This window comes from Hypanus sabinus, chromosome 29 (assembly GCF_030144855.1).
Source record: "Hypanus sabinus isolate sHypSab1 chromosome 29, sHypSab1.hap1, whole genome shotgun sequence".
NCBI lineage: Eukaryota > Metazoa > Chordata > Chondrichthyes > Myliobatiformes > Dasyatidae > Hypanus > Hypanus sabinus.
The window spans coordinates 34680577-34703385 of NC_082734.1; the positions used below are offsets into that span (position 1 = coordinate 34680577).

Genomic DNA, 22809 nt, shown 5'->3' on the forward strand with positions numbered 1-22809 from the left:
TTTGTCTTTTATACCATTTAGCTATTTCCATGAAATTTCGGCTAATTGGGGCAAACTTTTAATTAGGCCAAAACGTATTAATCCTGATGTGTCCCAATTAACCAGAATCTACTGTCTTTAGGATGTATGTTAATATAACCTTTTGACTCAATGGTAAATAATTGCATAATCTGTTATTTATATATGATCCACCTATTGTAAATGAGTTATTCAGTTTGTTTATGAAAGATACTTGCCATAGATAGAAAATGTAACTCAGTTTACTGAGAGAAAAAAAGCCAGTTATTGAAATATGATTTTACATTTGACAGTAGAGTAGTTAGTGCCAGCTAGTTGGGCTGGAAGGTTGTAAATTATTCCTTGACTGTGTTATAAAAGTGAGTTTCAATAATCTTTTTAGGCAATCTTTTGAGATCAAGGATAGATTTCTTACACTTCAGTTTTATGGATGCCTAAGGTAGCTAATGAGGTCTTTGTGGCTTTGCAGTCTCTTCCACAGGTAGGCAGGCAGTGTCCAATGCATCAGTCGGTGGTAATGTGAGGGTTTCTGAGTAAACCTGATGCGTGGTCTCGAGATTCTATATACTATCTCAAACGGACCATTTCCACTTTGAGCACTTGGGCTGGAGATTCCCAGAAGCCAATGCAAATATTGCATTTCTTTTAGAATACTTGTGAACACAACTTTAAATATTTCCTTGGTTTGTCGAGTAATCTGCTCCCATGATAGAGTTCAGAATAAAGTCTGATATTGGACATCTTTTGTTATCACTGGCATGTCATGAAATTTGTTAATTAGCAGCAGCAGTTCCATGCAATACTTGACAATAGAAAAAGAAAAAATGAATATGTAAATGTTACAGAAAGTATAATAATGTATTCTGAAAAGATTAAAAATAGTGCAAAAACAAATAATAAAAGTGAGGTAGTGTTCATGGGATCAATGTTCATTTAGGAATAGTATGGCAGAGGGGAAGAAGCTGTTCCTGAGTTGCTGAGGGTGTTCCTTTAGGTTTCTGTACCTCCTTCCTGAAGGTAACAATGAAAAGAGGGCATGCCCTGGGTGATGGAGATCTTTAATAATGGACATTACCTTTCTGAGGCACTGCTCCTTGAAGATGTATTGGGGACTATAGAGGCTAGGTACCTAAGATGGAGCTGGCTAATTTTATTACTTTCTATAGCTTTCAGTCCTGTGCAGTAGCCCTCCCCCTTCCCATATCAGACAGTGATGCAACCTGTCACAGTGTTCTCCATGGTACATCTATAGAAGATATTGAGTGTTTTAGTTGACAAACCAAATCTCTTCAAACTCCTTATGAAATATAGCTGCTGTCTTATCTTCTTTATATGCATTTATATGTTAAGACTAGGTTAGATCCTCAGAGAACTTGACATCCAAGAACTTGAAAATGCACACTCTCTCCACTTTTGGTCCCTCTATGAGGAGTGGTTCATGTATCCTTGTCTTACCCTTCCTGATCCATGCTCAGCCCTTTCGCCTTGTGGACAAGGTTGTTGCTGTGACTGCAGTCAACTACCTGGTATATTTCGCACCTGTATGCCTTCATCTCCATCTGAGATTCTACCAACAATGGTTGTATTGTCATCACATTTATAGATGGTTTTTGAGCAATACCTAGCCACATAGTCATGGGTATAGAGAGAGAGTAGAGCAGTGGGCTAAGGACACACCTCTGAGGTGTACCAATGTTGATCATCAGCAAGGTGGAAATAATCACCAATCTGCACAGATTATGGTCTTCCAGTTAGGAAGAGGGAGATACAGAGGCCCAGGTTCTGAAATTTATTGATCAGGGTTGTGGGAATGATAATGTTAAATGCAGAGCTATAGTCAACAAACGGCATCTTGACATAGGTGTTTGTATTGTTCAGGTGATCTAAGGCATGTGTAGAGTCATTGAGATTGCATCTGCCATAGACCTATTGTAGTGTTAGGCAAATTGCAGTGGGTCCAGGTCCTTGCTGAGACAGGAGTTCATTCTAGCCACGATCAATCTGTCAAAGCGTGTCATCACCATAGATGTGAGTGCTACTGGGCAATAGTCATTAAGGCAGCTCACACTACTCTTCTTAGGCACTGGCATAATTATTGCCTTTTTAAAACAGTTGGGAACTTCCGACTGGCATGAGAGGTTGAAAATGTCCTTAAATACTCCTAGTTGGTTGGCACACATTTTCAGAGCCTTATCAGATACTCTATAGGGCCTGCTGCCTTGCAAGGTTCACTCGCCTTAAAGCCTAACATTGGCCTCCAAGATAAATCACAGGGTCACTGGGTGCAGCAGGGATCTTCACAGTTGTCATTGTATTCTCCTTTTCAAAGCAGACAAAGAAGATGTTGAGTCCATCTGGTAATGAAGCATCACTTCCATTCATGCTATTGGGTTTCACTTTGTAGGAAGTAATATCTTGCAACCCTGCTAGAGTTGTTGTGCATCTGATGTAACCTCCAACCTCACTCAGAATTGTTTCTTCGCCCTTGAAATAGCCCTCTGCAAGTCACACCTGGTTTTCTTGTACTGACCTGGGTCAACAGGCTTAAATGCCACAGATGCCCTCAGCAGACGCTATATCTCCTGGTTCACTCACGGCTTTTGGTTTGGGAATGTTTAGCAAGTTTTCAAAGGCACACATTAATCCACACAGGTTTTAATGAAGTCAGTTACAACTACAGCATATTCATCCAGATTTGAAGATGTCCCTGAATACAGTCCTGTTCACTGATCCTGTAAGTGGTCATGTAAGTGCTTCTTGGTCCTCAATACTGGTGTTGCAGTCTTTAGTCTCTACCTATACTCAGGGAGTAGAAGTACAGTCAGGTGATCAGACAGTCCGAAGTGAGGGCATCGAATAGCACGGTAAGCATTCTTGTTGGTGGTGTAACAGTGGCCCAGTGTTCTGTTTCCTCTGGTGCTACAAGTGATTTGTTGATGGTAATTATTTAGTGAATTTTTTTTTCAGGCTGGTCTGGTTAAAATCCTCCAAAGTGATGGTGAAGGCCTTTTCGTGCATGTTGATTCTATTGCTTATTTTATCTGGACCCTGTTTGACATTGGCCTGAGGTGGAATGTACACCATTACCAAAATGATCACAGAAATCACCCGTGGCAGGTAAAATGGACAGCACTTAATTGGAAAATATTCCAGATTGAGTGAGCAGAATTGGGACAACATGATATATTTGTGCACCAAGAGGAGTTGATTATGAGGCGTACACCTCCACCTTTGCTTTTGAGAGACTCGACAGTCTTAGCATTGACGGTGTATAGTAAACCTGTCAATTTGAATTGCATTGTCCAGTATGGAAGGGGTTAACCCGGATTCTGTGAAACAAAGGTTCTGTAAGGCACCAGAATTTAGAGGATTTTGAAGAAGCAGTATCGGATGTGTTTTTACAGAGCCTTGAAGTGCCTGCTGTAGGTTGTCCAGGACTCTCAGGCATATCAGACAGGTATGACTGCTATGTAGTAGTCCATTAGTTTTATGTTATCTTCATCTTGAAATACCAAATTACTGTTGAATTGGTGAATTTCTGGCGTAAGTGGTATAGAAAATATCCATGTCTACTAAGGTTTTGCTGTGAATTTTCATTATTAGCAGGTAGTATGGCACATTACAGGCAAGTTGGTGGAGGAACTGTATCTTGCAGGTGTTGAATATAAATCTCATCTTCTCGTGATTAAGAGAACCAGTAGTTCAGTTCTGTTAATATGTGCACACACAGCTATCATGTGCGTATTACAAGTGGAATAGATAACATTTGAATAGCCTTGTAGTTATAAATTGAACAGCTTCTCTTTAATTTTGATTAGCCACACCCACAAGAAACTTTAGGGCAGTCAGGTAGGCTTGTTTGATGTTAATTTTCATTAAAATTGGTTCTGTTGTGGACCTGATGATTAGCTTCCTGGATTTGGGGATGGAGGTATGGTATTTCTCAGTTCCTCCTGATGGGATTATGTTGGAAAAAGGCCAAATATGATGGCTAGTACTGTTCCTTCCATTTCTTTCCTCCTCATTGCTGTCACATGGTAAAGATTATTTTCCCTCTGTGTCGATGGAATGCATGGATGGGATGCATACTGTGATTCAAGGAGCAATTCAGCCACTGGAACAAAGCTGTTGAGGACTGGTGATGACTTATTCCATAGCTGATATCATGGAGACTTCTATAGTTTCTACAGAATGACTTATTCCTTGAATAACTTGAAGGCTGCCACAATTGTGGCATTTCTGTCAGCAGGTTGTATGGAACGTTCAACGCCTCTGCTTTTTTAAGTGGCCATTTTCTAGATATAATCTCTCAAAGTCAATGTATATGCATCGGAATTCCTAAGCTATGATAGTAAAACAACATCCATGCCATCATTATTTCAAGGCATGAGCTTTGTATTGTGGAGAAGTGGAAGTCATCTGTATGGTGGTTTATAAAAACACGGAGTAGCAGTTGCACACCGGTTACCACATGAGCTTCACAGAGTGACATCTTGACGTGGTAGCTAGAGGAATTGGTGTGTCTATCTGGACAAATGAGCCCGCAAAGATAAAACATATAATGGGGCCTCAGTGAACCTTGTTTGAAAGATTGAAAATTTATAATCCATTGGATTTGTTTGAATGTTAAAGTCTGACATTAAATAACCTTCTAATGTTCATTGTCATACTACTCTGCCATTGCTCTTATGGAGTGGCACCTAATAAATTAGTAACTGCCCTGGAAAAGAAGACCAGTTGAAAGGAGAATAATAATCGTGGATTAGATAAGTCAATGCAAAACAAACATGTTATGGGAGCTGAATTAAGCCATTTGGTCAGTTGAATCTACTCCATCTTTCAGTCAAAGGTGATTTTTTTTTATTCTGTCCCTTTCTTCCCTCAACTTAACTAATTAGCAACCTAAAATACTTTAAGCACACCCAAAAACTTGGCCTTCATGGCCTTCTGTGGCAAAAAGTTCACTGATTCACCACATTCTAGCTGAAGAAATTCGTCCTTCATCTCACTTTTAAAGGACATCACTTTATTCTGAGGCTGTGCCTTTGGATCTTGGACTCTCCACTTCCTTTTTATAGAGACCTCTCAAAATTCAGTAGGTTTCAATGAGTTCCCTCCTCAACCTCTAAACTTCATCAAACACTCATCATTTCTAAGCCTTTCATTCCTGGAATTATTCTTGAGAACCTCTTGAACACTTGCCAGGGCCAGCACGGTTTTATGTATGGGACTGAAAGTTGCTTGCAATATTCCAAATATAGTTTGAATAGAAGCCTTGCTTTTATATTTTATATTCTGGTCCTCTCAAAATGAATGATAATATTTCATTTACTTTACTATTGACTCAACATTTGTTATGAATGTTTCTTATGCTGCTTATGCTAGGTGCTTATGATGCTGTGGAAACAAGATTTTCATTGCATACAAGTACTTGACGATAAACTCAACATTGATTTGGGAAAAATCTGCAAGATAACCTCAAGGGAAGTTTGAAATAGGACTCCCATGTCGCTTTGTCCTTCTGATTTCTGCATTCTCTCCCCTTTGTTCTTCCTGATGAAGTTCATAGCCACAGTCTTCCTACACTGTATTCCACCTGCCATATTTTTGTTCAGTCTCCCAACTGTCCAAGTCATTCTGCAGACTCCCTGCCTCAACAGCCCTAATGTCCCTCCAACTATCTTTGGAACATCTGAAAACAAATCCTTCAAATATTCTAGATGATGAATGTATAAAATGAAAAGTTGCATTTCCAACACTGAACCATATGGAACTCCACTAGCCAAGGGAAATTTGAACTAGAACTCCAGTTTATCCACTTAATGCTTTTTGCCTCTAACACCATGTTTCTAGTCTTATTTAGCAGCCTTATGTGCCACCTGTCAAAGGCCTTCAGAAAATCCAAGCAGATAACATCTACTGATACTCCTTTATTTAACCTGCATGTTACCTTTAAAGAATTCTAACAGATTTGTTAGTCAAGATCTCCCCTTAATGAAACCATGAAGACTTCATTGTGTTTTATCTCATACTTTCAAGTACTATGACATTTAATCTTAAAAGTAACATTTCAGATACCTGAAAGAGCATGATAAACCAAGCAATCCAAATTACTTGGTTTAGTAATTAATTTCCTGTGTCAATATTAAGAACTTACCATGTCAGAAGTAGTAAAGCAGTAGAAAAATAATACTTTCTTTCCTGAGTAGTGCCGTTGTAAGTAATTTGCTGGATAAAATACTGGAAATTATGTGGCACTGCTATTGCTTTTCTCCCCACTGAAACTGTTTTCTTTAAACGTACACTGTCAGTGGTAAAGTGCTTTGCTATATCTTGAAGTCATGAAAGAGTGTAAGAAGTATCTTTTGTGATTTTGGGTGGGGGGGGGACTCATTTTGTATAATGTTCCAAAATTACTTTACAGGATAGTATCCTCGTTATTACATAACAGAAATCAGTAAACATGTCTCACAACCTAAATGTAGAAAAAGTGTTCTAAATTGAAGTTTGTGTCTTTGTTGGTATTTTGAAAATTGGATTTAAATGTTAAAAGTTTGTGATGCTATTCAACCTATCTCAAGTTATTGATGTTTAGTTTTTAAAGTCATTAAAAAAAATTACAGCACAGAAACAGGCGCTTTGGCTAATCTAGTCCGTGTTGAACTATTTTGTTGGTTTGGATGGAGATGTGGTAGCTACTTTACACACAGAAATGTATAACAAAATACCTTCATCTTTGAAAGAGATTCAATAGTCAGGACATCAAGTCTTCAGATAGTTTCTTGAGGTTCTGTGCATCAAACAACAAGGTTTTCTTTGTAATATCTCATAAAGGTGCCACTGCTTTGCAATGCAACACTTCAAGACCAAAGTGGTTCTCAAGATTCTAAGACCAATTAAGTACTCAGTGACCCTGAACTAGATTTTTTGATGCATCTGCAAGAACGATTACACTGAGATGAGTGGCATGTTTAGAAAAATTGTTTATCTATTGATGGACAGAATGCTCCGTGAAATAAAAACAAAAATCTATACCTGTGCACAAAAAGTGAAATTTATCCATACAACAAACACAAAATGCTGGAGGAGCTCAGCAGGCCAAACAGCATCTATGAAAAAAACTAGTCAAAATTTTGGGCCCAAACCCTTTGGCAGGACTGGAGAAAAAAGCTGAGGAGTAGGTTTAAAAGGTGGGGAGAGGGGAAAGTGAAACATCAGGTTATAGGTGAAACCTGGATGGGGAGAGATGAAGTAAAGAGCTGGGAAGTTGGTGAAAGAGACAGGAGGCCATGGAAGAAAGAAAAAGGAGATAAGGTGAGGAGGGAGAGGGGTATTACCTGAAGTTTGAGAAATCTATGTTCATGCCATCAGGTTAGAGGCTACCCAAATGGAATATAAGGTGTTCCTCATCATAACATGGATTTCTCAAATTTCTGGTAATGTTCCTTCCACCATCAGCCCCCCCCCCCCCCACCACTTCACCATTTCCCAAGCCCTTTTCCCTTAGATGTGCCTGGCCTCCATTCTATGTGTATTGTTCAGATTTCCAGCACCTGCAGATTTTCTCTTGTTTTAAATTTATCCATAATTAGGTTACAGTTTTTTAAAACTTAGCCTTCGTTTTGTTTTCAGTCAGTCAGTCAGTTTAACCTTGTCTGACATTGGAGCCATTATCTAAATATAGTTCTCTGTGGTGTTTGTTGAAATTGAACTATTTTTATAAATGGAGACTTTCAGTAGTCCTAAGTTGCAGTTTATGATTTATTTTACTCCACTAAGCTTGTGGACTGAGCAAAATATTGTGGATTCTGGAAATCTGGAATAAAAACAGAAAATGCATTGTGCTTAGTAGTTTGAGTAGCATCTGTGGAGAGAAAGCAAGTGTTAATTCTGTACAAGATTAGAAAAATTGCTGGAAGGGTTCAGCAGGTTGGCAAGCACATGTGGTAAATACAACTCAATCAAATTTTGCATTAAGTGTTATAATGAAGCAGGGAAAAATACTGAAACAGTTGTTCAGCTGATGATAATCTTGATATTTCAGTCTTAATACTTTTGTGACTCTTTTGCCCTGTTAATGTGAAGTTCTGTGATTACCACCATCTCATTCACTCCTTCCGTGATTTGATGGGTGTATGATTCCCCTCAAGTTTTATATTGAAGACAAAATGGAACAGCAAAATTAAACTGAGAATACTATTGTAAACAGACAGGGAAAGGTACAACCAAGATTTGTTATATTAATGATAATTTGGCTGATTCTGAGTCAGCTATGTGTGCTGTGCCATATAAACTATGTTCCAGTCTTAGTCTTGGATTATTCTTGAATGGGATAGCTGTGTATAAGACATTTAAACTCAGTGCACCTTTATTAGGTACACCTATAGATTCTGTTTGTTAATGCGAATATCTAATCAGCCAATTGTGTACTCAATGCATACAAGTGTGCAGACATCAGTTATTCAGACCAAATATCAGAATGGGGGAAGAAATGTGATTCAGGTGACTTTGACCGTGGAATGATTGTTGCTGCCAGACGGGGTGGTTTGAGTATCTCTGAAACTGCTGTCGCACACAACAGTCTCTAGAGATTAGAGAATGGAACAAAAGACAAAAAAAAATCCAGAGAACAGCAGTTCTGAGGGTGAGAATTCCTTGTTAATGAGAGAGGTTAGAGGAGAATGACAGACTGGTTCAAGTTGACAAGGCGACAGTAACTCAAATAACCACACTTTACATCTGTGGACATACATACGGTGGCCACTTTATTAGATGCAGGAGGTACCAAGTAAAATGGCCACTGAGTGTATTTCTGCATATTTGAGGGTTGTATATGGTGACATATATGTCCTTTGATAAATTCACATTGAACTTTGAACTTCAGTATTATAAATGGGGCTGGCCGTGTCTTCCTTCAAAGCTACTGCATACAGTTTCTTAGCTCATATCTTCTTGTTGATTAAATTATGTCATTACTGGCCAAAGGGCAAAGCAGTTTTAGGGTGTGTGAGGTTTCTGTGTAGCAACTCAGCAGTTTCATTAAGTAATAGGAAAAATATAATGATGTTCCAAAATAATTTTGATACAGAAGTGTCAAAATTTTGATATGTTATGATTGTATAACTGCACATCATATTCTCAGATCTAAATGTAGGCATTGCAATTTACCAAAACTACGTGTGTTTATGGCAGTAATTTGATACTTTGGAAATTTAATGTGTGCATGTCTACTCTAAGATTTGACCATCTTTTAAAATAAAAGTCCTGCCAGGCAAGAACTGCATGGTTTGGACATTATTTATTATGGGCTGTAATTAATAGTTTAAAATTGTTGGAGCTATCTCCTTAATATACTTTATTTTCTACTAAGTTATTACTATGCTGACTGTTACATTTACCAAAGACTTTTTGTTAATTAAGGTGACAGTAAAAATAACTCAATGAAAGGTCAGAACTATTGGTCCTTTTCTCTCATAGTCAAACATAGAAAAAGGCCCATCAGCTCACCATGTTAATGTCCTCTGTATTTATCACTTGGTGCTAATTCGCTTTGCCCATGGTTAATACTGTATCCTTCATTGCCTTGCCTATCCAGTTGTCTTTCTAGATAACTCCCAAGTGCAGTCGTTGCAGGGGAAAAACTTAATGTTCAGAATCCCTTAGAATTCTTTCCTTTCACCTTAAGCCTATATTCTCTTTTATTTTTGATGCCACTATCATAGAACATAGAATGAGACAGCAAACCCTATAGTCCAGACTGTCTGTGCCCAGCTTGATGCCAATCCAAATTAATCCCAGCTACCTCCTTGTGATCTATTATCTGCCCCATCTATACCTCCCATAACTTCTATCAGGTTGCCCCCCTCCCCAGCCTCTAACACTCCAAGCCCAAATTTGCTGAACCCCACCCCTTATTGTTGACACACTAATCTAGGCAGCAATTTGGTGAACCTTTTCTGCATCTTTCCGAAATCCTCCACATCCTCCTTGTAGCAGAGACCAGCACTGCACGTACTGCTCCAAGTGAGGCCGAACCAGAGCTTAACGTACCATAACTCTCCTACTTTTATGCCTGCTGGTGTGACAATATGGTTGGACCGTTGAGTATAAAGGCAAGTATGATATGTACATGCTACCTTTAACATCCTATCTACTTGTTTTATCACTTTCATAAAGCTATGGATTTGCACCCCAAGATTGATCTGTACTTCAGTGCTGCTAGGAATCCTGCCATTTACCGTGTACTTTCTCATTACGTTTGACCTCGTAAAGTGCATACCATAGAATAACAGCATACCCCTCCCTTATCTTGCTACCCTCCATGCCCTTCTCCTTTTTAAATGCATTTCCCTAGCTCTTGGCACTAAAACCACATCTCTGAGTGACCCTGCCTACTCCCTAATAGTGGTGATGAATCAGCATATAGAATCATGTTTAGTGACACTGGCATATGTTGTGAAATTTGTTATCTTTGCAGCAGCAGTACAATGCAGTACATAGAAAAAACGTGTAGTAAGTACAGTTGCAAGAAAAAGTTTGTGAATTCTTTGCAATTTTCTGCATTAACTAATCATAAAATGTGGTCTGATCGTCATCTAATTCGTAATAATAGACAAAAATAATCTACCTAATCTAATAACACACAAACAATTCATGTCTTTATTGAACACATTGTTTAGTCATTCATAGACCAGGCTGGAAAAATTATGTAAAGCCTTTTATTTAATAACTGGTAGACCTTCCTTTAGCAGCAATAACCTTGCCCAAATGTTTCCTGTGGCTGCTGATCAAACTTGCACAACGGCATGGAGGAATTTTAGACCATTCCTCCATATAAAACCATTCCTGTTCATTATTTCTGGGATACCTTGCATGAACAGCTCTCTTCAGCTCATGCCACAGCATCTTAATTGGGTGAAAGTCTGGACTCTGGTCATTCCAAAACACTAATTTTCTTCTTTTTAAACCATTCTGTTGTTGATTTACTCTTGTCTTTGGGATCATTGTCTTGTTGCATCATTCAACTTCTATTAAGCTTCAGGTGACAGACCACTACCCTGACATTTTCTTGTAAAATATCTTGATACAGTTTTGAATTAATTGTTCCCACAATGATTGCAAGCTGTCATTTTGAGGCAGCAAAGCAGCCTCAAACCATAATGCTCCTTCCACCATACTTCACAGTCGGGATGAGGTTTTGGTGCTGGTGTGTAAGTGGCCTTTTTCCTCCAAACATAATGGTCTGCATTTCTGCCAAAAAGTTCAACTTTTGTCTCATCTGTCAACAGAACATTGCCCCAGAAGCATTGTGGACCATCCAGGTGGTCTTTCGCAAACTTAAGACGTGCAGCAATGTCTTTTTTTTGGAGAGCTGTGGTTTCCTTCATGGTGTCCATCCATGAACACCCTCTTGTTCAGTGATTTTCTTACAGTGAAGACATGAGCAGAGACCTTAGCAAGTTCTAGAGATTTCTGCAGGTCTTTTGTTGTTACCCTTGGGTTCTTTTTCCGCCACTTTCAGCATTGCACATTGTGCACGGTGTGATATTTGCAGATCTCTAGGGAGATCTTGATGTGAGAGTAGCAACAGTACTGAATTTCCACTATTTGTAGACAGTTTCTCTTACGGTGGACTAATGAACACTTAGGCCTTTTGAAATGCTTTGTAACCTTTTCCAGGTTCACGCATCTCTACAATTCTAAAGTACTCTGAAAGTTGTTTTGATCGCGGCATGGTGCACATAGACAGAGCTTTCTTGAGAAGAGCAGGCTCTGTCGGTAACCTGACTGTGTCTTTTTTTTATAGGGCAGGGCACCTGTACAACCCACTCCTCCAATCTTATCTCATTAATTGGAACACTTGACTCCACATAGTTTTTGTAGAAGGCATTACTCCAGAGGTTCGCATATTTCTTTGAACCAAGACTGTGATGGTTTAACAGTGTACTCAGTAATTGTACAAGAAGTACAATTATTTGTGTGTTATTAGTTTAGGCAGGTTTTGTTTGTCTATTAGTGACAGATGAAGATCAGATCACATCTTATGAGTAATGTAGAAACCAAAATATATGTGTGTATGTAGTATTGATGGGTTCAATGTTCCTTCAGGGATCAGATTGCAAAGGGAAAGAAGCTGAGTCACTGAGTGTGTGCCATCAGCCTTCTGTACCTCCTTCCAGATGGTAGTGATGAGAACAAGGCATGACCTGGGTGATGGGTGTCCTTAATGTGGATGCCACCTTTTTGGGGCATCACTTCTTGAAGATATCCTGGATATTTTGGAGGATAGTGCCCATGATGGAGCTCTTTAAGTTTTCAACTCTCTGCAACTGATTTTGATCCCTTGCAGTAGCACCCCTCACCATACCAGATGGTGATGCAGCCAGTTGGAATGCTCTCCATGGTATATCTGTAGAAATTTGTAAGTGTCTTTGGTGACATACCAAATCTCCTTAAACTTCTAATGAAATATAGCTAACAACAACACACACAAAATGCTGGTGGAACACAGCAGGCCAGGCAGCATCTATAGGGAGAAGCGCTGTCGACGTTTCGGGCCAAGACCCTTCGTCAGGACTAACCGAAAGGAAAGATAGTAAGAAATTTGAAAGTAGTGGGGGGAGGGGGAAATGTGAAATGATAGGAGAAGACTGGAGGGGGTGAGATGAAGCTAAGAGCTGGAAAGGTGATTGGCGAAAGTGATACAGAGCTGGAGAAGGGAAAGGATCATGGGACGGGAGGCCTCAGGAGAAAGAAAGGAGGGGGGGGGAGCACCAGAGGGGGAGATGGAGAACAGGCAAACAACTAAATATGCCAGGGATGGGGTAAGAAGGGGAGGAGGGGCATTAATGGAAGTTAGAGAAGTCAATGTTCATGCCATCAGGTTGGAGGCTACCCAGCCGGTATATAAGGTGTTGTTCCTCCAACCTGAGTTTGGATTCTTTTTGACAATAAAGGAGGCCATGGATAGACATATCAGAATAGGAATGGGATGTGGAATTAAAATGTGTGGCCACTGGGAGATCCTGCTTTTTCTGGTGGACCGAGCATAGGTGTTCAGCGAAACAGTCTCCCAGTCTGTGTTGGGTCTCACCAATATATAAAAGGTCACTACGGGAGCACTGGACGCAGAATACCACACTAGCTGACTCACAGGTGAAGTGTCGCCTCACCTGGAAGGACTGTCTGGGGCCCTGAATGGTGCTGTGGGAGGAAGTATAAGGGCAGGTGTAGCACTTGTTCCGTTTACAAGGATAAGTGCCAGGAGGGAGATCAGTGGGAAGGGATGGGGGGGGGGGGGGTCAAGTGGACAAGGGAGTCGCGTAGGGAGCGATCTCTGCGAAATGCAGAAAGAGGGGGAGGGAAGAATGTGTTTGGTAGTGGGATCCCGTTGGAGGTGGCGGAAGTTACGGAGAATTATACGTTGGACCTGGAGGCTGGTGGGGTGGTAGGTAAGGACAAGGGGAACCCTATCCCATGTGAGGTGAGGGCAGATGTGCGGGAAATGGGAGAGATGCGTTTGAGAGCAGAGTTGATGGTGGATGAAGGGAAACTCCTTTGTTTAAAAAAGGAAGACATCTCCTTCGTCCTGGAATGAAAAGCCTCATCCTGAGAGCAGATGCGGTGGAGACGGGAGAAATTGTGAGAAGGGGATAAACTTTTTGCAAGAGACAGGGTGGGGAAGAGGAATAGTCCAGGTAGCTGTGAGAGTCTGTAGGCTTATAGTAGTTATCAGTAGATAGGCCGTCTCCAGGGATGGAGACAGAAAGATCAAGAAAGGGGAGGGAGTTGTCAGAAATGGACCAGGTAAATTTGAGGGCAGGGTGAAAGTTGGAGGCAAAGTTAATGAAACATAGCTGCTGTTGTGTCTTTTTTTGTAGCTGCATTGATATGTTGGGTCCAGGATAGGTCCTTGGTAATATTGACACCCAGGAACTTGAAGTTGCTCACTCTTTCCACTTCTGATCCCTCTGAAGACTGGTGTGTGTTCCCTCCTCTTACCCTTTCTGAAGTCCACAATCAGTTCTTTAGCTTTACTAGCATTGAGTGCAAGGTTGTTGCTGAGACACTACCCGATTATCTGCAAAATCTTGTTCCTATACTCCCTCTCATCATCTGAAGTTCTGCCAACAATAGCTGTATCGTTAGCAAATTTTTAGATCGAAGGGAGATTGAAAATTTGATGAGTGGTACTACAACAACAACCTCTTATTCAATGTCAACAAGGAGCTGAATATTAATTTCAGGAGGAGGAAACCAGAGATTCATATCTTCATTTGAGTATCAGAGATGGAGAACATCAGCAACTTCAAATTCCTCAGTGTTATTATTTCTGAGGACCTGTCCTAGGCCCAGTATGCTCGTGCAATGATGAAGAAAACACTACATCACCTCTATTTCTTTAGGAGTTGGCGAAGATTTGACGTGACATTGAAAACTTTGACAAACTTCTATAGATGTGTAGTGGAGAGTATATTGATTGTTTGCATCACAGCCTGGTATAGAAATACCAATGCCCTTGCTGGAAAATCTTACAAAAAAGTGGTGGATATGGCCAAGTCCATCAAGGGGTAAGCCTTTCCCACCATTGAGCAGATCTACACGAAGTGTTGTTACAGGAAAGTAGTATCCATCATCAGGGACCCTCACCACCCAGGACATGCTCTCTTGTCACTGCTGTGATCAGGAAGAAGATACAGAAGGCTTTGGAACAGTTATTACCCCTCAACCATCAGGTTATTGAACTAGACTTCACTTGCTCCATCAATGAAATGTTCTCAACCTCTTCACTCACTTTCCTCAACCTCTTAACTCACTTTCCAGGAATCTTCATCTCATGTTGTCAATATTTATTGCTTATTTATTATTATCATTTTTTTCCCTCTTTTGTATTTCCACAGTTTATTGTCTTTTGCACGTTGGTTGTTTATCTACCCTGTTGGGTGCGGTCTTTCATTTATTTTATTATAGTTATTATTCTATTATAGATTTATTGAGTATGCCCACAATAAAATGAGTCTCAAGGTTATATATGGTGACATATGTGTATTTTGATAATAAATTTACTTTGAACTTTGAATTACCTTCATATTTGGAATATACCAAGGGATGGCCAAACCGTGGCTCACGAGCCACATGCGACTCTTTGGCACTCAGTGTGCGGCTCATGGAAATATGTTGGTTGACCTTTTTACCATGTGCTGCCATTGTGTAGAAATAAATGGAAAAGCATTTTGGCGATAAATAGAACCATGGGAAATCCCTTGAGACTTAATACCATCGCTCAAGAGTTGGTGAGAATCGCTACATGGCGCTGAAGATAGCTTGAAGACAGAGGCGCGAGTTTCAAATTACACGACGTAGATCTATGTCGTTGGGAGCTGAAGGCAAAAGTAGTGCAGACGTAGATCTACATCGTTTGGTGTTCAAAGTGTTAGTGAATCTAGACCCGACCTCATTCAAGTCATGTACATTAATGCAGTGTAACACAGGACGCTGAATTGTGCAGACCTAGTTGGTATACTGTGGATACAAGTTTTGTTTACAAGTGTCTGTGAAAATTTTGTGAAGGAAGATGGCGTCATCAGATTGTAAGAAACAAAAATATGAAGATGAAAACAGACATTTTAAGCCACAGTGGGAGGAAGATTTTGCATTAACTGTTAAAGGAGGTAAACCTTTGTGTCTTATCAGTCGTTACAAAGCCAGTAATTTGAAACGCCACTATGAAACAAATCACAAAAGCTTTCAGCTGATTATCCATGTAAATCCGAATTACGGAAAAATAAATTAACTATGTTAAAATCATCTCTAAATAGCCAGCAGACACTTGACAACGTTCAGTAAGGAAGCAGATACAACGTCTGAAGCTAGTTTTGTTATGTCACAGAATATTGCTTGTGCTAAACGCCCAAATTCTGATTGCGAATTTGTTGAGAAGAGTATAGCTGAAGTTGTTGCAGCGTTAGATCCAAATAACATAAAGCTTCAGCGACTAATATCATTAAATAGACCAGCTTCACGCCACACTACAGAGGTGTATCTCCCAGATCAGTGCTGATGTTGCAGGCAAAATGCAAAATGATGTAAAGAATCTCCTTGTATTCAGCTTAGCTCTTGATGAATCTAAGTCTTAGACAAATAAATATCATTAAAAGTATCTCAGTTTTTTTCCCTTTTATTTTATGTTTGGCAGTCTAATCTGAAATGCAAATTCGCGTATTTTTCTTAGATGTTCCTGTCGTTCATTACCGTGTTAAATATGCTCGATATAGTTAAAACAATCATCAGTCAAGATTTTGAAAACATTTGGTATATATGTACATTATGATTACTGAAACTAATATAAATTAACTGTTTAAAAAGCTACATGCATGAATAAATATTGCATACATGTATTTCTTAACATCTATACAAAATTTTTGTAATAAAATGTGTATGTAACAATAAAAATGTGTGTGTAAGTTTTGTTCATGTCTTGTGGCTCTCAAACATCTGAAGTTAGTCGTATGTGGCTCATAAGTTTGGCCACCCCTGTAATATACAGTAGATTCTGGTTAATTGGGCCTCCTCTGTAATCTGTATAGCGTCCATAAAGTTGATGCCACTTTGTCTCACTTCTATGTCTGACTCTGAGTTTGTCTCCTGTGAAAGTACAGATGCAAAAAATTTATTTAAGATCTCTCCCATCCCTTTTGGTTCCACAAATGGATTACCATTCTGATCTTCCAGGGGACCAGTTTTGTCCCTTGCATATCTGTAGAATCCCTTAGGAATCTCCTTTGCTTTGTTAGCAGTCAACTTCATGCCTTCTTTTAGTTCTCCTGATTTCTTAAGTGTTCTTTTGCATTTCATATATTTCATAAGCACCTCATTTGTTCCTACTTGCCTGTGCCTGCTGTGCACCTTCTTTATTTTTTCTTAACTGGAGCCTCAGTATATCTTGAAAACCAAGGTTCCCTACACTTGTTTTTCTTTACCTTTTATTCTTACAGGTGCCTATAAGCTTTGTACTCTCACAATTTCACTTTTGAAGGCCTTCCAGGTATACCTTTGCTAGAAAATGGCCTGTCCTAATCTACAGTTGCCTGATCATTTCTGATACCATCATAACAACTCACTGGAGAAGGAAGTGCCACAAATATCTCCATTGTTGATGATAGAGGAGCCCAGCAGACCCGTGCAAAAGATAAGGCTGAGAGATTTGCAACAATCTTCAATCAGAAGTGCAGAGTAAATGAGGCAGCTTGACTTCCTCCAGAAGTCCCCAGCATCCTAGATGTCAGTATGCAGCAAATTTGATTCACTCCACGTGTATCAAGAAATGGCTGAAAGCACTGGATACTGCGAATGCTATGGACCCAGACAAAATCCCGGCAATAATCCAGAAGACTTATGCTCCAGAACTTGCCACGTCACTAGCCAAGCTATTCCAGTACAGCTTCAACACTGGCATCTATCCGGCAATGTGGAAAATTGTCCAGATGTATTCTGTACACAAGAAACAGGATAAGTCCAACCTAGCCAATTACTGCCCTACCAGCCTACTCTCAATAGTCAGCAAAGTAATGGAAGCGGTCATCCACAGTGCCATCGTGCAGCACCTACTCGGAAATAACTTGCTTACGGTTGCCCAGTTTAGGTCCCATCAAGGCCACTCAGCTCTTGACCACATGGACCAAAGAGCTAAATACCAGAGGTGAGAGTGATAGCCCTCGACATCAAGACAGCATTTGACTGAGTATGGCATCAAGGTGCCCTAACTAAAATGAAGTTGATGGGAATTAGGAGGAAAATGCTTCGCTGGTTGGAAATGTACCTGACACAAATGAAGATAATTGTGGTGATTGGAAGTCTCATCATCTAATCCTTTGGATGTCACTGCAGAGGTTCCTCAGGGAAGTGTCCTAGAACTAATCATCTTCAACTGCTTCATCAAAGAGCTTCCTTCTGTCATAAGGTCGGAAGTGGGGATGCTTGCAGATGACTGTACGATGTTCTGCACCATTCATGACTCCGCAGAAAGGACCTGGACAATATTCCAGGCTTGGGCTGAAAAGTAACAAGTCACATTCGAGACAGGCAATGATCATCTCCAACAAGAGAGGCTCTAACCATTGTCCCTTGGCATTCAGTGGCATCACCATCATTGGCATCACCCTACTATCAGCATCCTGGGAGTTACCATTGACTGGAACCTGAACTGGTCTATACATATAAATATCTTGGCTACCAGAGCAGGCCAAAGGCTAGGAATCCTATGGTGTGCAATTCACCTCCTGACTCTGCAAAGTCTGTCCACTATCTACAAGGCTCAGGTCAGAAATGCCACTTGCCTGGATGAGTTCACCTCCATCAACATTCAGGAAGTTTGGCACCATCCAGTACCAGCTAGTCCACTTGATTGGTACCCCTTCCACGAGCATCCAATACCTCCACCATTGAAAAACAGTTACAGCAGTGTGTACTATCTACAAGATGCACTGCAACATCATACCAAATCTCTAAAGCAGCACCTTCCAGACTCACGGCCACTACCATCTAGAAGAATGAGATCAGTAGATACCTGGGAACACCACCACCTGGAAATACCCTTCCAAGACACCCACCATCCCATCTTGGAAACATATTGCCATTCCTTCATTGTTGCTGGGTCAAAATCATGGAATTCCCTCCCTAACAACACTGTGGGTGTACCTACACCTCAGACTGCAGTGGTTCAAGAAGGGCAGCTCATACCTTCTCAAGAGCAATTTAGAATCTCAGACTGCTGACCAGAGGTATCTTTTTTGCATATTTACTTTGAAACCAGTGGCATTGTGATCACTAGATACAAAGTGTTCCCTTTCACAAACTTCTGTCACCTGCCCAGTTTCATTGCCTAGTATCGTGCCCTTGCTCATTGAGACTTGTACGTACTGATTAAGGAAACTTTCCTAAATACATTTGACAAACTCTATCCCATCTAGTCATTTTACAGTATGGAAGTCCCAGTCAATATGAGGAAATAAGTTAAAATAGCCTACTATAACGACCTTTTGTTTCTTGTAGCTCTTTGCAATCTCTCTACAAATTTCTCCCTCTAATTCCCACAGACTGTTCAGTGGCCTGTCATTTTGTCCTATTAAAATGTGGCTCATGTAACGTCTGTCTCTGAATGAGCCCTCTCTAAATATTGCTGTGATGCTGTAAATCACCTTGATCAGTAGTATAAGGAAAATATTTTAACAATCTACCTTACACAAGTTTTATCCCTTAGCCTCATTTGCTTCGGGAAAAACAAACCCAGTCTATCCAGCCTCTCCCCACAACTGAAGTCCTCCAATCCAGACATGTAAGAAACTGTGTTAATAAGGCTAAAGCATACATTTCCAAATGCATAGACTCACTTCTCCCTTTTATCAGTCTCAGGATCTTACCAGATCATTGTGCAGCCCTCGTTGTTTCAACTTAAGTTTTCCTGTTGTCTGTGTCTTTATTTCAAACTAAGATAGATATTGTAAGTGATCAAGGCTACTTGCAGTAATTGAGGGAGAAACAAATAGGGTATTTAGAGGAAATGCTTATGGATTGTAAATCCCAGTTATGATTATGGTTAAAGCAATGTGGCAAAGCAGCAGTTCAGGCTCTCTCCATGACTAGTGAGTTTCTGCTGGATGTTCATGCTTTCTCTCACATTCTAAGGTCGTGCTGATAGGTTAATTGGTGACTGTAAGTAAATAATAAAGAAGAATCAAAAGAAACAATGGGTGTGTGAGAGATAGTTGCAGAGCTACTGGGTATTTAAGAAGAGAGTGAATTGGATTGGATTGCACTGCTAGAATCTGGCATGAATCAGATTGGTTATCAGTAAGTAAAGATTGTCCTTATTTATATTGTTGACATTTTGCATTTGTGGATATGGGGAAAGTTTATGGTTTCTTGAGAAAACATTTGCTTCATATCAGGCCAATATTGGAGGAAAAAGAAATGCTTATAATGGTTTCCCCTTCATGTTTTAAAGGTTGTTGCATAACGTGAGAACATGGCAGAAGCTCACCAGGCTGTCGCATTTCAGTTCACTGTCACTTCAGAGGGCATCGACCTCCAACTCAGTCATAATGCATTGAAAGAAATCTACCTCTCAGGTATCAGGGCCTGGAAGAAGAAATGTAACAGAATCAAGGTGAGGACACTCCATTCAAATCAGATATATCCAGAGAATTGTGCATTTTTAGAATTAATTCTAAAATGGTTACTGTTGATCGAAATATATTTATGCCTTGACTGATGATCAACGTACTGAAGAAGTTCCTATGCCAATAAAAACAAACAACCAAAAGAGTTTTTGGCCCATTCCATGTCCCTCCATAGCCAACCCCACCAACCATCCCTTCACTAACTACAAATAGTTTCACAGCAAGAAAGAATACAACTCATTCTAAGAAACCGTAACTTGGTAGCCAGTGAAAAGTGGATTTCTCTGTCTCTTGATGAAACCAGAGAAGAGAAAATGTACATAGAAAATTATTTTAAACTGACTACGAAACTTCCTGATGTATTGGGTTGCAAGAAGCTTTATGTTTGTAATTGTCAATTTACATTTATTATTTGAAACTTAATGTATGACAATAAATAACTTTGTTTGATGGCTGTTTGAGTTTGCTGGAAGATTTTAGATTGTGCTTTTGTTTTCCACTGCAAAATGTAACACTGCCTGACAAATAGTTCTTTCCTGTATTGAATGTTTCTTTTCTAAACATTGTGTTTCCTTTGCCTCTTTGCAGAACAATTTTATGACTGGAGTTTATCCAGCTAGCCCGTCCAGCTGGCTTTTTGTAGTGCTGACAGTAGTAGGTACAATGTATACAAGAATTGATCCCTCGATGGGGATGATAGCGAAGCTTCGAGAACACCTCCCTTTAAGGTGAGTGATTATCAATAACTGGCGAAGTCAATGGTAACTCAGAGTTAACAAGAGGAATTAGTATTACCTGATTTTTAAATGCTAATACACATTCAGTTTTTAAGTGAAACATTTGGTTATGAACATTAAAAGACTTTTTTAAATTTTAGAAATACAGGTCTTTCCTTCCTTACCAACAAGTCTGCACCACCCAGTTATATGCATATGACCAATTAACCTACTAACCTGTATGGGAGGAAACCAGAGCATATGGAGGCAACACATGCAGTTACAGGGAAAACATGCAAACTCCTTAAAGACAGCAGTGGGAATTGAACCTAGGTCACAGGCGCTGTAAAACATTCCACTAATCACTACACTACTATGCCACCTCAGTAAACAGACAACAAATACGTACTAAAATGTAAAGAAACCCTAAAGGAAATCAAACATCCATGGCTAAAAATTTCAATTAAAGAAGTACATTTTGTAGTATTAATTTTTTAGCTATTACCAATTGCTTATATAATTATGTCTAATTTAGGTTTTTCTTGTGAATGTTGTATGATGCCTCTGCAAGTAAGTTTTTCATATTGCACCTGTGCATAGATATCTTTGTGCACATGCCAATAAACTCAACTTTCACCCTTTGAGTCAGAAGTAATAACATTGGAAAAAAATTATAATTATTTTGTGCCTTGTTTTCATAAAGGAATATAAAAAAACTTGCTGTCAGTAGTGGAGAACAATGGGTTTAGAGTGAATGAGGAGCTGAAGGAAATCTGTCTAAGTGAAAAATGAATGTAATAGAAAACTTATTGGGATTAAAATGCCAATAAATCCCCATGACCTAAAGATCTGCAACCCAAAAATTTGAAGGAGATCATGTTGAAGAAAATGGATGCACCGATTTTCTGTAAATTTTAGCAAATATAGCCATGTAGCGGTGTGCTACATGCAGCGCTAAAATTACGACACGGAGTCGGTAACTGCAGTTGAAGGAAAAACTTTATTCGAAATCCTCAGCCTCACTTTTAAGCCTCCCTCAACCTGCCCCCCGTGGCGCAGTGGCTCCAAAGCTCTGTGCTCGCAAACCCCCGTAGGCTATCTCCCTTAGCCGGAAAGCTGGCTAATTGTGAGCCGGTTTGGATGTGCCAGGAAATGGGTCGCCACAGCCATACTATTTAAGAAAGGAGAGATAGAAGGTACATGAGTGTGGGGATAATCCTGGAACCTATAATTAATGAAGTGGTGATAGGACACTAAAATAATATTAGAACTGGGTAGAGTCAACACAGTCTTATAAAGGGGCAACATGTTTGACTGTTGTTAGATTTTTTTAAGATTCTAACTTGCAGAAAAGATACTTGATACAATGTGTTTAGATTTTCAGAAGGACCAATAAAGTGCTATACAAAGGATAATTAAGCAAAAATGGAGGACATTCTATTTGGAATACTATATTAGCATGTATTGATACTAGTTGAAAGAATGGGAGGTCATAACTAATAAACACCTAAGGTTTGGTGTTGGAGTTTCAACATTCAACATTTCACAAATCAGTGATTTGGATAAAGGGACAAATTGTTATATCCAGGTTTGCAGGTGATTTGGAGCTGGGCAGGAGTATGAATTGAGGAGAGGATTCTAAAATGCTTCAGGAACATATGTACTGGCTAAATGGATAGGTGAGATGTAGCACATGGACTATAAAATGGTTATCCAGTCTGATAGAAACAATATGGAAAACCTGATTTTTTTTTTAATTGATGTGCATGTACACCAAACAATTGGGATGGTAAACATTATGTTGACTAATTGCAGGAGGATTTAAGTACAAAAGTAAGGACATTTATTGCAATTATGTAGAGCCCCAGTAAGACTGCTCCTCGTGTATTCTCTTTAAG

The 22809-nt window shown here is 39.7% G+C and overlaps 1 protein-coding gene across 11 annotated transcripts in view; it reads left to right on the forward strand.

Annotated features, from left to right (window-relative positions):
* The window catches only part of LOC132383234 (carnitine O-palmitoyltransferase 1, liver isoform-like), a 120626-nt gene that overhangs the window by 22449 nt on the left and 75368 nt on the right, over window positions 1–22809 (forward strand). For all 11 annotated transcript variants that reach the window (XR_009508577.1, XM_059954144.1, XM_059954145.1 and 8 more), the window contains 2 exons: window positions 20021–20182; window positions 20784–20923. Coding sequence is in view for 10 of the 11 variants with exons in the window: in XM_059954144.1 (XP_059810127.1) it covers window positions 20042–20182; window positions 20784–20923 (281 nt within the window). In the remaining variant the exon portion in view is untranslated. The remainder of the gene's footprint in view (window positions 1–20020; window positions 20183–20783; window positions 20924–22809) is intronic.